This window comes from Pyxicephalus adspersus, chromosome 5, assembly GCF_032062135.1.
Source record: "Pyxicephalus adspersus chromosome 5, UCB_Pads_2.0, whole genome shotgun sequence".
Lineage (NCBI taxonomy): Eukaryota > Metazoa > Chordata > Amphibia > Anura > Pyxicephalidae > Pyxicephalus > Pyxicephalus adspersus.
In genome coordinates this window covers 116200734-116218367 of record NC_092862.1, presented here as the reverse complement: position 1 = coordinate 116218367, position 17634 = coordinate 116200734, and the positions used below count along the sequence as shown (strand labels likewise).

Here is a 17634-nt window from a genome sequence, read left to right as displayed (position 1 = left end):
TGAAATGCCTTCAAGCACAGCTGCATAATTGACCTTCGCTAGGTAGATATATCCGTCACTGGCTAATTCCTGTCTCGCTCTACACCGTTTTCTTGCACGCTAAAGAAATGATTCATTCTCATTTGATCCTGTCATGATACAAATTCTACAATACCCTCAGATCACACATTTCATTTTTCTAGCTTTGGACTCTACATAAAGGTGGAAGTTGTGGAAAGAATGTGGAAAAGAATGCAGAATGTGTTAGACATTGTGTACAAAGTTTTTGCTTTTAATTCATAAATAAATTCAAATGAGACTACAACATGCATTGGTGCACAGTACATAGCAAACCTAAATACTTTAATGAATGGGAGACTAAAATTGATGATCTCAGCTGTTTTGGAGAGTGATAGATGGTTTATTGGGCTTCTGGAAATTGTCATGCTTGGATTAAGGCATTGGAGTTGGTATATTAAAAGAAGTTTAGGCTGTTCACTTAGCAAAGTGAATTATAATCTTGCAAACACCTAGCTTTATGAATGATTTAAAACACAGCTGCCTTACTATCATGTGCTAGCAAAAAAATGCATTATTTGTCTTGAATATGATTGGGTATTCTTTGCAAAGTGAACTATTACCACATTCACTGAGCTAAGTAATTATCCCTTGCTGAATTGACAAGGTAGCCAATCCCATTGATTAGGTGGTGAATGCTTAGCAGCAATTGATTAAATTATCACTCTACTCTTTGTGTTCTTCACTTCTCATCATGGTCTTTTATAGTATTTGCATCCTGATTTACTATCTGATATTAAGAAGTAAAGAAAATTTGCAAAGCAATTTTTTACTTTTTAATTTGAATTTGCAATTAACTTCAAAAGGAGTAAACATTATTGGACTATTTAAGTCAGCACAAATATGCCTATTTTACCAAGAACATAATGTTTTAAGAGATTATATGATAATATAATTCTATTAAATGATGACAAAGCAAAAAAAAAAACATTTAATTGTACCACAATTGCACAACAGCCACAACTTCATACATCGGGGGTGTTTATCACCTTATATATTATCATCTAGCAAGGGATATTCCACTTAGCTAAGTTAATGTAGTAAGAGTTCACCTTATGAAGAATACGCAATCAAAGGCAAGGAAATGATTGGATATTAAAGTCAGCAGAACTTCATCCCCTTTACTAAGTGAAATATCACTTTGCTATATAAAGAACCTGTATGCCTGTAGCAAATCAACCCCATCACCTGAAACATTTTTAAAGCCATGTAAACACACTGATGATTGTTTCAATTGATCATCAATTCAACAGGGCTGTCTGATGAACAACATCAAGAGATCACTGTGACATGCTAGATTCTTGCCTGAGACTTGCATGACCTTTCTTCTTGGGTAGAAGGATTGTGGACGACAAGCAAAAATAAAGTATGTGTACAGTGGTCCCCCAACGTTGCCAATATTTTTAAAATAATGATAACAAGATAATAATAAGACCATTGAATTCCAGTTTTATCAAAAATAACTTTTAGGTAAAACGTGGTGTCAAGAAGATTTGGCACCTTATTCTACAATCGATCAATCAATCCTTTTATAAACATTCTTTATATTCTATATCCCCCTCTTTTCAAACTTGCCTATCTTCTTCTCTCACTTACAACCCTCACTACTTCCCACCATTCTTTATCTTCCCTCCTATTTTGTGCAACTACCCCCACCACTTAGATTGTAAGCTCTTCGGGGCAGGGTCCTCCCCTCCTGTGTCACTGTTTGTATCTGTCTGTTATTTGCAACCCCTATTTAATGTACAGCGCTGCGTAACATGTTTGTGCTATATAAATACTGTTTATTATTATTATTATTATTTTTATTATTATTAATAATAATAATAATAATAATAATATTCAGGTATAAAACATCCAAAACCCAACATGTTACTGCTGTGATACCAAATATAACTCTTCCATCTGATGAGGATGTTACAAATAATATTTGCTTACATCCCCAGCTTTGGACCATGCATTAGCTTTTGTATTAGTTTCTTCCTAAGATTAATGACATGAGTGCAAAAATAGAAAAAAATACATAATTTGGTGGAATAAAGAAAAGACCAATGTGCTCATGTATATCCCGAGGAACATTTAGTAGCATGTCATACACCTGTTTAAACACTTAGTTTGGTGTTTTGTGGGAGCGCTATGCTAATTAAGCAATATGATACAGTAGATATACGTGATTAATGTGCTATGCTTATGGCCTGTACATCCTCCAGAGATTTGCCATGCCTCACTAGTATTCTCAGCTGCTACGTTACCCAGCAATCAGCTGCTATCTAATTTGGTCACCAGAGTCGTTTGCAGATCCGGTCAGAGAAATTCTCAATCATAAAAAAAGTCATAAAGCCAATGCCGATTATTATTATGTAAAGAACGTAACTACAATTTAAAGAATCTCCTAGGGATTTTTTTATGTGTGTTTTTTATGTACAATGCATCTGCTCATATTGAAAAGGAAAATGGCAATGTAAAAAGATGGTGCAAAGTACCAAACAGCTTGATAGTATGGACTGTAATAGGATGGATTCTGATTGGTTGTCCACGGTTTCTGCTTGGCCTGCTTTGATGAAGACCACATATACCTAACACAAATCTATACTAAAAATTGGAGAAAAAAAAAAGATTGCAAGCAGTCAGGTTCTGTATTGTACAAGGGACAAGTGATGTCTAGTCTGCAATAAAGCATACTTACCTGCTTGTTGGAACTCTTCTCTATAACGTACACTGAGCACTGGTCATGCAAAGCTTGTGTATAATCCCAGAATAGCTGGCTGCTGGGAATGAATAAATTGCCATATGCATGTGTGGGAAGTAAGGTCTGGTCAATCAAGAATGCAAACAGGATCAGGTGAAGATGCCAGCAAAATTTGAATAAGGCAGGTAAGTGTACCCTTTTGCAGAAGAAAATTTGCTTGTGTCCTCTGTAAAAAGAACCTGGCTAGATTTGGTTCCAAATTGTATCAAAACCCAAGAATATTCATCTTATATATTGCAACTTGGACCAGATTTGGTGGCTGCATTTGTTTTATTTTCACTTAGTAAACCTGCCAGTAGAACACCTCTCCCACAACGCTGTATTTTTGGTCATATTGTCACCAGATTTGGATTACAAACACCTTTTCTTTCTCATCTCTAAGAGGAATATTGTTTGGGTTTTCAGAATATTGTTTGGGTATTCAGTGCAGTACACAATAGGTTAGGGATTTGTCTGTACTTTCAGAAAATGTACTTAGCTGGCAAACTAATGCAGTCAGTAAATCAGGGGTGTCCAACTCCTGTCCCTGGGACCAGAATCTGCTCAAATTGTTTGTATTCCAGCAGAAAACTTAGCAGGGTTTACAAAAAAAATCACAAAAATATTGTTTATATGAAAAATCCTGGCCTGTGTGTGGTCCCTGAGGACTGGAATTGGAGGGCTCTGCACTGCTTTAAGGATTTGAAAGTCACTGGCCTGAAAACAAGCATTCAAATTTAGAAAGTAAGAGAAGTTACAAATCTGCATTCCATTTATGGGTCAGTAAGAAGATCAACATGACATCAATGCAACTAACAGTTGCAGAATGAGAAGCCTACAGCCGCCATGTTTTTCTCTAAAAGGATTTTTTATTGTGGACCCTTTTACTTTATAAAGTGACTCGGTGTCTGTACAAAAAACATCTTCAAAACCCAATATGGTCCAATATGAAAATAATGACCACAGACAGATTCTGTTGCTGGGCTTTGACCTATTTGCTCACACCCCACACCTTTCTTCTGACCGATAACAATTTTTGGTCAATATGCAAAACCAAACATGGGAGAGGCTCGGCTGAAGCTTGATGGATGCAATGTAAAGAAGCTATCAAGGTGCTTGCTGTATGGACTTTAGACATAAAGACAGATTACCAGGATTTCTTTAAAAATGCAAAAAGCTTCTAATACATAATCATATCTACCAAGGATAAGCATTGGCTTACTACCACATACCATACAAAGCAAAAAAGAAATAGTTTTGGTTTCATCAGATCTGAAAAATTTATACCAAGGACTAATGTTACTTTACATTGTTTTTTTATTGTCAATGGATTGTTATAAGTATAAAAGATTTCCGGATTTCCGAAGTGTACGGCAGAAAGGTAAAAAAGGTACTTATCCTCTAATATTGTGACACGTCATAGTTGGCCAACCCCACTAGTGGGAATACATGAAAATAAAGAGAAAGACAAGATTGGGTTTTTTGTCAAACAAAATTGTATTAAGGTAAGTTTTTTATCAACACCATATAAAACACATTAGTTTATTCATAATATACATGAACAACTTAAGTAGGTTGATTCCGAGTTAATGTCACTGGGATGATGAAAAAGCCAATTTACTAGACACTAGCTTCTGACACGAACATCATCTTGTCTGCTCTGCAGTATCCTGCTACTTTCTTAAGTTACGTTATTACTTGGGAACTTACACAACTCCCCTAAAGTGATTTTCTTTGTGCACAACACATTGGAATCCCTGTGGGGAGTTGTCTTACTATCATGTAAAATGCATATTGTTCATCGTAAAAGTTCCCCTGAAGAAGCTGATAGGTGAAACGCATCAGGATGTGAAATGTTAATAATGACAACAATACTTTTGTAATCAGGGATATCTGTGTCTAGGATATAGGTTTTTTCATCCCAGTAACATTAACTCGGGATCAACCTACTTAAGTTGTTCACTTGTATTATGAACAAACTAATGTGCCTTATATGATGTTGAATATAACTTACCTTAATACAATTTTGTTTGCCAAAAAAACCCAGTCTTTTCTTCCTCTTTATTTTTAAAAGTGTATGTGTTGGATAAATGTATCTGCTTTATTGCTTATTTTAATGATATTGTATAATATAAATGTTACTGTTTTTATCACAATCAACATACAGAGTTTTGGTATGTGGGCACTAGTTGCCAATATCAAGTACTGTTAGTCCTTAAGCTACGTACACATGTCCAATGGTTCTCGCCTGATAATCGGCTATCGGTTGAGAATCTGGCGTGTACAGCGCCAGTCGTCTATCGTCCAAACGACCGTCCTGGTGGATCCATGGACGATGGACAACTAACGATCCTAATCCAAGAGAAAGGGGGAGAGCGCGCAGCAGGGTGCAGCTCCGTCATTCTCCCCCTCCCCTCTCCATGAAGCAGAACAGTGCTGTATGTACAGCACTCATTCACGCATCGTGCAGTGCTAGTCATTGGAAAAGATCGTAAAAGATCCTTTCCAACGACTATTATTGCACGTGTGTATGCGGCTTTGGTTTTAATTTTGCAGATTTAATTTTGAGTTGTAGCTGACATATATATGACATATAGCTGACATATAGTGACTAACTAGTCTTTTATATTTCATCAGATTTGATTTATAGGTAGAATAAATCTTGGAATTCTAACATGTTCACTAATTTTCTTGCAGAGCATGCTGGGCTTTCTAATCAGAAAGCTCCACAACAGCTGCTGACTTGTTAACTGCTTCTTCCTAGAACTTCATCCGGTTTCATATGAGCAAACAGAGGGAATGGGGTGTATTCATCCCTCTTTTGGTTTAATCAGGTGTGTGTTCCCAATAGAGCCAGAAAATCAAATACTAGGGTCAGATTTAATCACTGAATTCTGTAGGCACATCTACATCTACACCATTGGTACAACAGTAAAAGTTCTATGCACTTTTTTTACACATAACTTTTTTCCTGTTTTCCTGATCCTAATGTGGCTTTGGGAATGTATAAATAATCCTGTATAAGATGGATGATGATTTAAAAGGAAAAATGTGCCTCTTCTAGTTATAGGCACACAGCTACTGTAAAGTCAGGCCTGCAAAATACATCCTATTCACAAAATTAAGAGCAAAGCACTGCAATCAGAGGACTCTGAACCACCCCCTTCCCCAAAGTTACCTGGCCCAATGGTGAACATGGAATATAATTCTGTAATATTTCATATTTACTTAGAAATAAAAGCAAAATGGTACCTTTTAGTCCCCTACATAAAAAGTAAATAATATATATTAAACACTACAGATTGCATTAGATATTTTGAGGATCCAAGACATGAGTCTGCCAACAGCATGGCAGCCACGGAGTAGCATTATCACCATAAAACAGCTTGTCGTCATATTTTAGGCTGAGAGAATCTTATTTTTTTGCTGGTTCTGTTTTGTATGAACTACTTGTCCGTTGTCTCATTTGTTCTGCTCTTTAAAAGCCTTGCAAATGCCCCAGAGAAAAACTGGCACAAAGTACAATAAAAGGTACTATTCATAACACAAGCATCCAAGCAGTTAGCATTACCTCTTTAATCTTGATATCTGCGCTTGGCACAGGGAATGCATCTTATTTCAGGATCTAAGTAATGATTGCACTCAAACAAAAATGAGCATTTCCTATGAGTAAGTCTAGAATCATGGCTGGCTAATTATCATCATTTGTGCATTATTCTAATGTAAAGTCTTAAGTATACTGCTATGTTTTAATCTTAGTTTTTATGCCCATGCATACACAGCTGTATTTTACTGTAAGGAAAACCTCTGCTTTGCTCATGCAGGCTGGACAGAGCGGCAGGGGAGCAAAGGTAAGATGATTATGTGCAGCTGGGGAGGAGAGCATGGAAGTAAACGGTGCTTTGCTCGGAATGGGCAAGTCGCCAACTTGAAAAATTACAGTAAAAGCACAAATCAAGTCAAGTCATCAAAATCAAGTATTTTAAATGCTTATTTAAAATATTTTACTTTCCCGAAACAATTGTGTATTCACCTACAATGTGTCTTTGAACTTGGTAAAAGATGAGCTGGGTCTTATTACATAGCTGATACCACAATAAAGATGGTGCTGTTTAGCAACTGTCCCAGGATTTTGGATGTTTACACAGATATCCTAAAAGCCTAAAAATCTTAAAGGAATGCTTGTAACAGGGTCTCCTTTAATGGAGTAAACTTTTGCTAGCCAAACCAAAGTTTGCACAATTAGGTAACATCTTTTCAGCCTATACAATGCTAAAGTCTGAGGTCATGTTGCTATAGGTATGCATGGTGGTATGCAAGTCCCCAGCCATTTTTACTGCAAATATACTATTTGCCTAACTTTTATGTAGCATTACCATGGCAATAAATAGTCCAGTCAGAGTTTTTAGGAAAAGCAAAGGGGGCTATTTGGTACCTGAAACACAAAACAGCACGGTGGCTCAGTGGTTAGCACTCTGGCTTTTGCAGTCCTGGGTTGAAATCTTAGCCAGGACAACATCAGCATGGAGTTTGTGTAGTTTCCTCCCACATTCCAAAAACATCCAGTTTGGTTTTTAGGCTTATTTGGGGTTAACGACATATGACTATGGTAGGGGCATTAAATTGTGATATGACTATGGACTTTGTAAAAGCTGTGTAATATGATGGCGCAATATAAATATTGTGTGATAATAATATTCAAGATTCCTCTCAATGCAACTGACAGTTACAGAATTCAAAGACTACAAGCTCCATGTTTTTCTCCAAAAGTATTTTTTTTCCTGTGGTCCTATTTATTTTATAAAGAGAATCTAAGTCTGTAAAAAGTCCATCCCAGGTGTATGCATTGATTTTCTATGGAAGTAAACTCAAAGCTTGATATGGTTTATTATGTAAATATGGACTTCGGTATCATTACCTGTTCAAGTGGAACTAAACCTAAAAATAAATACAATTGTGAGCAGGCAGGTTTTTTGTTGCAGAAGGGACCGGCTATGTAAAAATACATTTACCGGCCTGTAAGTGAATTCACCTATCTTGCCCCTTCTCCAGTGCCCAAACTTTCACCCAGGTTCAGAATCTTTGGTTATCTTGATTGGCCAGGCTGGAATGATGTAACTCCCACACAAGTGAGTTTATTCATTCCTGCCAGCCAGTTATGCCAACATCCTATACCGAGTTGTGCATGGCAGCTCATTGTATGCTCAAGAGAAGATCAGTAAATAATCAGTCAGGTAAGTTTTTTATTGCAGAAGGGACCTAGGCTGTCCCTTGATCAGCAAATGTTTCTGTTTTATTTTTTACTTCTAGGTTTAGATCGGTTTTAGGATGATGTAAATATCCACAGTCCACGGGTTCATTTAAGCTGATTTATTCATGATCACTTTTCTATTACTAGCTGACATGTGATGACCACTTGTATGCTTAGTGATGACTTTTCACTGGCAAAATGGGCTGCATCTTGTGTGATAAAAGGCTATACTGAAGGTTTGATGTACAATCATTTATAATACATCATTAAGCCAGGTCTTTGTGACATAAAAGAAAGAAATGTTTTTTATATACAGTTTTTGCTACATTAGTTAAATGCTCTAAGATTTTATTTATTCACAATTTATAACACTTTATTTTGCACACCTACTCTACATGGACACTGATAGTGCCAGAGGGGGATTTATGACACCGAACAGAACGGGGACAAAAAAGCTGTTTCAGTGAACTTTTACAATAGAAATGTGTGGGTATAGTGCTATATTTAGTACACATTTCTTCATGTGGAGCATACAAAGGTCAAAGCGTTTGGCCAAATAATTCCAAAATCTTCTGTTTTGGTAAAACAAACAGGCAAGAAATAAAAGGCTTCTTCTGAGGCTTGCGGGCAGCAAAACAAAGGCACAATATTGTCCATCCCTTTGTAAGACAAAGAGCTTTAGAGGCTGGAACTGACATGCCTGAGGCTGGCACGTGATTCCAGTAATTAAATTAAATAACAGGAAACATGTTTTCCATATGACATTCCCTGGCCACACACAAACTGTAACAGTAAATCTTTTATGTTAAATTGGTCCAGTGAGAAGTCCCAGGCTTAAGAAATGTGCCAAAGTTTGTGTTTATATAGTGCACATAAAAAGTCGTAAGTACACTAACTTTTGACATTGCATAGGGCTACCTAAATTACATGCAGTTTTAATTTGTTTATGCCTTCTGGGCTTATTAAATAAAATTCTTTCAGCACTGGACAAATGGTTACCAAATTTAAAGGAAACTATGATTAGTTATGTTGTTTATTTTTGCTATTAGGACTGTTAACAGTCTTTAAATTAAATGATTTTTAGCCACCAGTGCAAGTGAAAAGAAATTTAACAAAAGAGATAGAAAGGGTGGTGGTAAATAGGGGTTTAGGGTTCAGGTTTGCTGCTGCTATGGGTTAGCAGAGAATCCCTGGGATTTGTGAAGTTCCGGTATTGCAAATGTGGCCAAAAAGTTTGCAGGTCTGCTGCCAAAAATATGGAACAACCTTAAAATCCAGTGCATAGCTTTTGCCCCAGAGTCACAAAAACCAATAATGTTAAAAAATGAATACCCTTGTCACCTTCCTATAAAAGGAAGGATAGGCTCCCAGCAGCTATATTGTCAGTTGCTGGATCTGTTAGGTCAATCTGACAGAAGGTGTGGAAAGACTCATATATTTGGGAATTGCTGCATGTCCATGCCCCCATGCCACTGCTCAACTTCCAATAACGTTTGCTTGACAATAGCTTGCTTATTAGCTCTACAATTGGCCAGAATGTATTACCAAAATTCACCATCCCATAGACTTCAGTAGGGTTCCCTGCAAAGTTGGTAAACCTCAAGTAAGATTTGAAAAAGTTTTTGCAAACTGAAACCAGGCAAATACACTTATTCCTGGTGAAATGTCCTCATTGGGCCCTAAATTATTGGCAAGCACACATAGGTCTGAATTATTCAGATTAGGATCAAGATTGGTTTTACTATTAGCCGAAGTTGGTATGTGCCTATAAACAGCCGAAAAAGAAACCAAATCATTAAAAAAATACTTTGCTCTAACAATAGTGCCAAATCCCACAAATTACTTTTGAACCCTAATATAAGTATAGCATATTTTAGCTGAGATAAAGTAAAGTACAGTCTTTAAAACAAGTCAAATTTTTTGTAAAATATGTGTTCCTAGTAGAGGAATGTTAGTGAGACTATCTAGAGTTTCCAGTGATTGATATCCAGCCTGGAGTGCATCCTGTGTGTTCGGCCCAAACCAAATCCCTCATATTCAGTCCCATGTAGCAATAGTAAAAGTGGATGTCATTTTTGGGGGCTTTTGATAGAATGGCAAAGGGTAGAACTCTTGTTTAGATTTTACTCCCGTACAGAAAAGAGATTTAAACCCTTGGGGAAAAGCTTCTCTGTATATATTTATATTTACTCATTGGCTTTGATGGTTATGTGTATTTTACTGTAACAGCTCTATTGGCGTTTTTCATGACACACAGGGCCTGATTTAATAAAGCTCTCCATAGTTTGACAAGATACACTTTCCTCAGTGAACTTGTGTGATACAGAAAACCTGGAATTAATTTCTTAAAAGTCATTTTCTATTTGTTTTCTCAGGTTTGCTGGATTAACCAGGTTCACTGATGAAAGTGTATCTTCTCCAACTATGGGAAGCTTTAATAAATCAGGCCCATAGTACACAAGGGACCTTTCAGTAGATTTCTGGCTAATACTCTGGGGTTGATTCACAAAAGGAATAAAACATGTTTCTTGAATTGTTCACTTATTATTTTGCTGTCATTTTCTTTGCAGGCCTCTGCTATATAACCACTGGCATGAGATAATAGCCAAGTAGTAGTAATACTGTTATCAGTTAGAATACACTGGGGGGGGGGGGTGCTAGTGTAGTTTGATTATGAAAGGCATTGAGAATATTTAATTTGCAAAGCAAATGTTCTCTAGGCTTAGTATATACGGTAAAGTATTGTATCACTATAATCAATCAATCATGTTCTCGCCAAAAAAATTCTATTTGATTTCTTTGGGCTATGTAAATGATTTTGTAAGTAAAATGGTTTAAAGTATATACCAGCATTGCTTTAGCTAAGCAAACAGCCTCTGTGTCTTAGTAAATTAATCCCATAGCATCTCAAAATTTAATATTTATCAAAAAGCAAAATGAGAAGTTCATTCCAAGAATCTTCATAAGAGTTAGTTATATACTGTGGATTATGCTTTACAGCAATATTGTAAATCGAAATTTTAAGCTGTCTCCGGAACAGGGAAATTGTTCTAACCTGTGGTGGGGACAACTGTCTGAGAGATGATTGGTAGATTTTATCTCTATTCTTGTTGTGTCTGAGGAATGGGAATCATGGGCAGACATAAGGCGGTGCAAAGTAAGCCACTGTTTCAGGGCCCTGGACTCTCCCCAGCCAAAATGAACCCCCACGGGGACCCTAAATTAGTTCATCGGTGGGTGGGGGGGGCACTGTGGCTATGTCCACCACTGACAAGTAATCTTTCCCGTGGGATAAGTATTATCTTCTAAAAGTGACAATGACATTATTACTGTGCCAGGGAGGGGCCACCTACTATCAGCTGCCTGCAATAAAATAAAACTTTAGAAGGGGCGGATACAAGACCAGTCACCCTGCACAGGACAAGAAAGCAACAGTGATTGGTCTACTACACGGGAAATATCTGCAAAGAGAGGCAGAGGTTATGTAGTCGGATTAATGGATAGATTTAAAAATAAATAAACACAAAAGACATCAAAGAAATAAAAAAAACAATACATGGCTCTTGTATATGGACAACATTTGCATATCCTTGTCTTTGGATTTAGGCAAGTTTGATGTGGGTGGTGTTTTAATAGTTGTTATATAGCTCTGGTTCACTTTTTGCATTGGATGTGTTTATGTGTCCTATCCTGCTTTGTAGATAACCTTTTAACCACACGTTTTTTTTTTAACTTAGTCATCTTGCTGCTCTCACATGGGTTAAAAAGAAAATGTACATGTGAATGTAGGTTAACAAATAAAGTATAACTTTACTCTTTCAATGCATTTTTTGTTTCTGGTATAACTTGAATATTCAAAGTGAATATAGCTTTACCAGAGGGAATGAGAACCAAACTTAGGTGAAGCTGTTTTATATATATAGTATTATTATTTTTCACTTTCCTTGCATTTGAGTGTGCATTTATAGTACTAGAAGAGTCCTATATTGATTACAAAGCCAAGTGGATATTAGTTTTGCAGGTAACATTCTCTAACATAGTACATTAGGCCAGTATATAGTATACAGGTTGGTCAACTAAAGAAATAATCTGTAAATACAAATTGGACAATACCAGCAAGAATATGACATATTTACCAAAAATAAGATAAATAAATGTTTTATATAGTCTCCTAAGTAGCAATGGGTATTATTATATTACTGAGATGTACAACTACCCAAGCATGATTACAAAAATAAACAAACAACAGATCAAAAATACATTAAAAAACAAGGTAAAACTTTATTTTCAAATTAACAAAATAACATAAAGTAAAAATAACATAAACAAAATCTATTTACAAACATAAAACACAGAATCACCACTAAAGGTGAAAATAAATACAACAGAATAAATGTAATATACACAGTGGAAAATGTATGATTTCATTGGATGCAACCAGTGATTTGTTTTACCTGTATTATTTTATCTCAATGTGAATTACAGAAAAATAATTACCTGTGATAAATGATCCATTTCATTATTACATATATGGGTATGGCCTGAAATTTACAATATACCCCAAATTCAAGTTTCATAATAAAAATTACTACACTTTAATTAGGAGTGAGCAAAATGTTTCCATACTTCTACACATATTTCAATTCTTTGCGGCTAGAAAATTGTTGGCAAAAACTGAGCTTCCAAAAAGAAAAAACAAGAGATAAATATTTACATGGGATTGTCTCTTAAAGCAAGCTCCCGGATAAAGACCCTCATCTAGGGGAACTTCAAATAAAACTGTAGCACTTTTTCCCCCAAAATTTGACATTTTCCTTCTTCCTTCAATGTTCTGGATGGTGAACGAATGGTGAACTCAATGCCCTTACGTACAATGCCGGACCACTGATCCTGCACTGTATTTGAATGTGTAGGACTAATGGAGAAAGTTTCAAAACTCAATGGCTTTGGAGGACTGTTGGCACAAAAATTAGAAGGCTAAAGATATAATAAATGTAAAAGTGCTTTTTAATGTTCCCCTAGATGTAATTCACCCTTAATGTGTTGAAAAGGGAGGGCACTGCAATGATAGCTGTATTTGTGACCCCGAGTTTGCAATTTTCAAAGACAGTTTTTATTAAAATGATTTTATCAACAATTTTCCTATTGAGACCTTTTCTAGTTTGTAAAATAAAAATCTGGAAGAAAATATGACAATATATTGTTGAATGATTTCATAAACTACAGCCCAAAGAGCCAAAATCTGCAGTACAATATAGCAACTTATAAAAAGCTATCAGCACATTGGCATACGCAGATAATTGTGAGTCTGTGATTGGCTGCTGTATGTACTATTTATGTCTTCCTTTTTTCATAAAGGTGGCGGTATATTTTAGGTAGTACATCATTTCCCCAAAACAAAAATGCGTTTGAAACATTTTTTTAGTTTAAATGCATTACTATAAATGCATTCATATATACAATATGTTGGTGAATAGCAGCTATTTCATATAAGCAAGTGTCTAATTCCCCTGTGCAGATGTTTGCTGATCTTATTCACACATCTGTCTACTGTGAACATCTTCTATTAGGCTTCTGAATATATTTTAACACGTCAGCCTCCAGTAACATAAACATTTCTTTAAAAATGCAAATATGTCATACAACATATGATTCTCTGCAGAAAATAAATTATAGCTATAAAAAGGAACACCTAATTAGAAATTAGGCAAACTGTAAATTTCCATTACTTAGAAATCTTATAGCAAACGCCCCTTGCAGCTTAAGTAAGCATAGCGTGTGCATGGATGCGTAAAATAAATAATTGTAGACTGATATTTAAGACACCTTTAGATAAAAACTGAACTGATGTCAGATATTACACAAAAAAGTCTATGATATTAAAAAGCATTACAAAGTATTCAATGGGGTGGATGTATCACAAACAGCCATATTTGCTCACATGAACTCCTTTAAATGCTGGTAAAGGTTATAGGTCCAGTCTAGCCATTATAAGAGTAAGTTGCAAAAGACTATCTTGATAATATCAAATATTGTGAAGCGTAAAAGGGTGGTAGGTACAATATAGCCATTAAAAAATGACTTTGAAACAGGCTATCCTGACATCATCAAATCATGTGGGGTTTACAAGAGAGTCCCTCCCACAAGGAGCTATAACAACCCCCAAGGAATGGCAGAGACAAGGCGTTTACCTCTTTTCATATGCCAAATTGTCCGGTTTTCTGGTCCCTTAATGTTTACTTCATAAAGGAACGCTGTGCAACACTAGACATTGGACTCTTTTTATTAAAACATATATGTTAGCAAACATGTTAACTAGAATCTTGCAGGGAATACTGATTAGAATCTTACAGTGTTTAGGAAAATTCGTATCCTGTATTTTATACAGAAAAATATTTTATGATGCTAAATGGTGTATTTCTACTGTTTTGTGTGTTTAACTTTTAAGCTATCTCCATCTAATTCACCCAGTTTCACAAAGTAAAAGTTCAATAAAGATTCTTTTTAACTGTTTTTTAATGTTATGTTTTACTTGATTTTTCAAACATTCCATTAAAGCCAAGTCAGGTTCACTGAGCTTTCATCCCCTTAGTACAACCACCTCCTCAAGCAGGTGTGTTACTGTTATTCAACAACTGCATACTTCATATTCATACATTCTGTAATAACTGCCTGCCAAAATGGAATCAAAAGATTCTAAAATTGTTCATATTTTTGTCTAAAGAAATCTGCCAGGACAGATTAGAGCTGCCATAGCTGGCTTTAATGTGAAATGTCCAGAGCTGTCCTTAGTTCCCCTTTGTAACTTGGTGAGTCACTCATCTACACCAAGTATGTGGATTAGGTATGAAGACCCCCAATATACACCTGATGGTACCAGTTTAATGATTTACTTAGTGGTAAAGGAAGAATAAGTATATAAATCGCAGAATTAAATTAATTAGCAATAGCAGCTCACAGTATCCTCTCCTGACATATTCCCCGGAACTAAAGTCAAACTTTGATAATTTTGTAATCAGGCAAGACTTTTATTGCATATAGAGACAGACAATGTCCCTTCTGCAATTATTCATGCTTACCTGCCTGATCGCCATCCTCTTCTAAACAGGATAAGTAACGCATGCACTTGTCTTACATCATCCCAACCCAGCCAATCAAGATGGCCAAAAATCTGGAGGCTTAAGTTTAAAAAGACTGAAGCACCCGTGATGTAAAAGGGACAGGTCTATTTAAAAAAAAAAATTAAAACAGACAGGTAAGGTTAATTTATTGCAAAAGGGACATCACTTATAAGTCTGCAATAAAGGATTTGCCTGGTCATCATTTTTAGAGTTTAGTTCCACTTAGGGTACTAATGATGAAAACTCCTGCTTACGTGGTCATAAAACAACTCCACCAAAACTGATGGGTGAAAAGTTGTGAGAACCACTGATTTAACATTACTGAATTTGTTTAACCTTTTGTGTTAATTTAATTTATTGTAATCTAAAGCCTGATCAAAATATATACAAGAAAAACTTATGTCATACATACCTTATAAAGTTAGCCTTGATTAGCTTGTGTTTTTGAAATCTAAAGTGTACAATAAATATATAGAAACATATACAGCCAAAGGATGTAACTCAAGTTGTCATCTGGAGGTTTGTAGATAATGGAACTTTTTCACAATTGGTAGTGCCAAAGGAAGGCAATTACATGCTACTTCCTCTCCCCACTGAGAAGTCCCCCACAAATCTATATAGAGTAGGTCTTGGTATGCAGCAGATCTTGCATTACGTTCCACCATTGGGTACCGAACCAGGAATTGGAATAAAAGGTGTATCAAGCTGTCCTTAGAAAAAATGTTTAAAAATTTACAAACCCTTAAACCCCAAGTTTAGACTTGTTCTTAATGTTAGTAAAATTTATTTCCATAAAAATCCACCAAGGGATTTGTGACTCTGTACGGTCAATTCTGGTAACCAGGTACTCCTACCGCAAGCCCAGTCCAGGCAAGGGTTTTTCCCCTTTCTCCATTGCAAATAAAACAAAAATACAGCTTGGTCAAGGACCTACCCCCATCCTGCTGGCTGGATGATAAAGGAGCAGAAGCACAAAGCTATTATGTTCCATGTGCTCTTACCTCCTGTACGCTTGTTCACAGTGTTAAACTGAAAGCAACTTGTTATACATTTTCCTAGATTTTAAACAATTTCAGAATCAGAGATTTCTGGATAATAGGTGACCACATAAAAAAATGCAAGTTGCTGTGACTTCAGTTAGAACTAAAGCTAAAAAAATGTCTAATTACATAAAAGAAGGAACTTCCTTTTTCTCAATCAGTCCTAAAGTTCACTTAAAGGACAACTTTAATAACAAATCCTGGAGCTAATTCTGTGCCTATTACCTGTTGCACAAAAGCTGTTTTCTGATGAGATTCCAGAGGTGTTTGGCTTTCATCGTCACTGTCTGGTGGCTCCTCTTTCACCTTCACTGGTCCGAGGTGTTCAGTTCTGACGTCAGTACTACTGTGACTTCTCATGGTAGCCGAGGAGGAAACCTTCTCTTCTTGCATCAGATATTCACTATGCTGTTCTTCTTCAGCTTCCTCTAGATGGCTTCCAGGCTGGCGGAGTTGTTCAATTGATTTGGAAAGCATCTTTAGGAAAAAAAATGTAAGAATGTATTACAATACCAAAATATTAATTACAATAAAGTACAGAACATAAGACCATAAACAAAGCAGGAAATGTCAAGGGACAACAGAAGGGGGTGCAACTTCACATTGGAAAAACAGAAAAAGATATGTGAATTCTTCCAAATATAGGCGGTATTTTACCTGCCAAAGGATTGTATTGCTGTTTATCTAGTCCTAAGATTAAGGCTACATACACACGTGCAATATTATGGTTGGAAACAATTGTCCGATAATTGTTAACCAAAAGAGTGTACAACGACTGGGCAACGACGCAGATGAACGAGGAATGTGGCTGGAAACAAACAACCATCCCAGCGGATCTGATTGGGCAATGATCATTCGCTATCTATTGTGTGTACGGTCGTTCAGTGATCCTGGATAGTTCTGCGGTACACTTTCTCCAGTACACATCGCTTCCTGCACCGTTCACCGTTCACCGTTCAACGATCATATCTAGTGTGTGTACATTATTGGTGGATCATATTTGAACTATCGTATCGTTTCAGTATGTACAGAATTGTGCACAATATGATTGTTCAAAATATTCGTCAATAATTGTTGATCGGTCGTTAATCATTCATTTTCCAAGGACAAATATTGCACGTGTGTACCTAGCCTTGTACATAGCTTGGTCAACACAGCTAACAACATCACTTACAGTTAAAGAAAACAATGGGATCATCATTCACACCTTGGTCTGCAGAATGAATAGACTGATGAGGTTATCTTCTTGCTCTCTACTTTCTCCTCCTATCATCAAATTACTTTTAGCACACATATTTTGCTCCTTCTGGCACTATGCCATATAGAAAATTGAATTTTTAATGATGATAATGATAATGAGGGCTTGTTTTAAAGTGCTTTCATTGTTTAGATCTGTGTTTCTCAAACAGGGTTCTGTGGAACCATGGGGTTCCTCCA

At 36.2% G+C, this 17634-nt stretch overlaps 1 protein-coding gene across 6 annotated transcripts in view; it reads right to left on the bottom strand.

Moving 5' to 3' along the window:
* HDAC9 (histone deacetylase 9) overlaps positions 1-17634 on the bottom strand; it is a 322976-nt gene that overhangs the window by 32936 nt on the left and 272406 nt on the right. For 4 of the 6 annotated variants that reach the window (XM_072412536.1, XM_072412535.1, XM_072412537.1 and 1 more), the window contains one exon: positions 16423-16674. In XM_072412536.1, coding sequence (XP_072268637.1) covers positions 16423-16674 — 252 coding nt within the window. Of the gene's footprint in view, positions 1-12293; positions 16675-17634 lie in introns of those variants that run through there. The other 2 variants (XM_072412539.1, XM_072412540.1) reach the window with 1 other exon arrangement.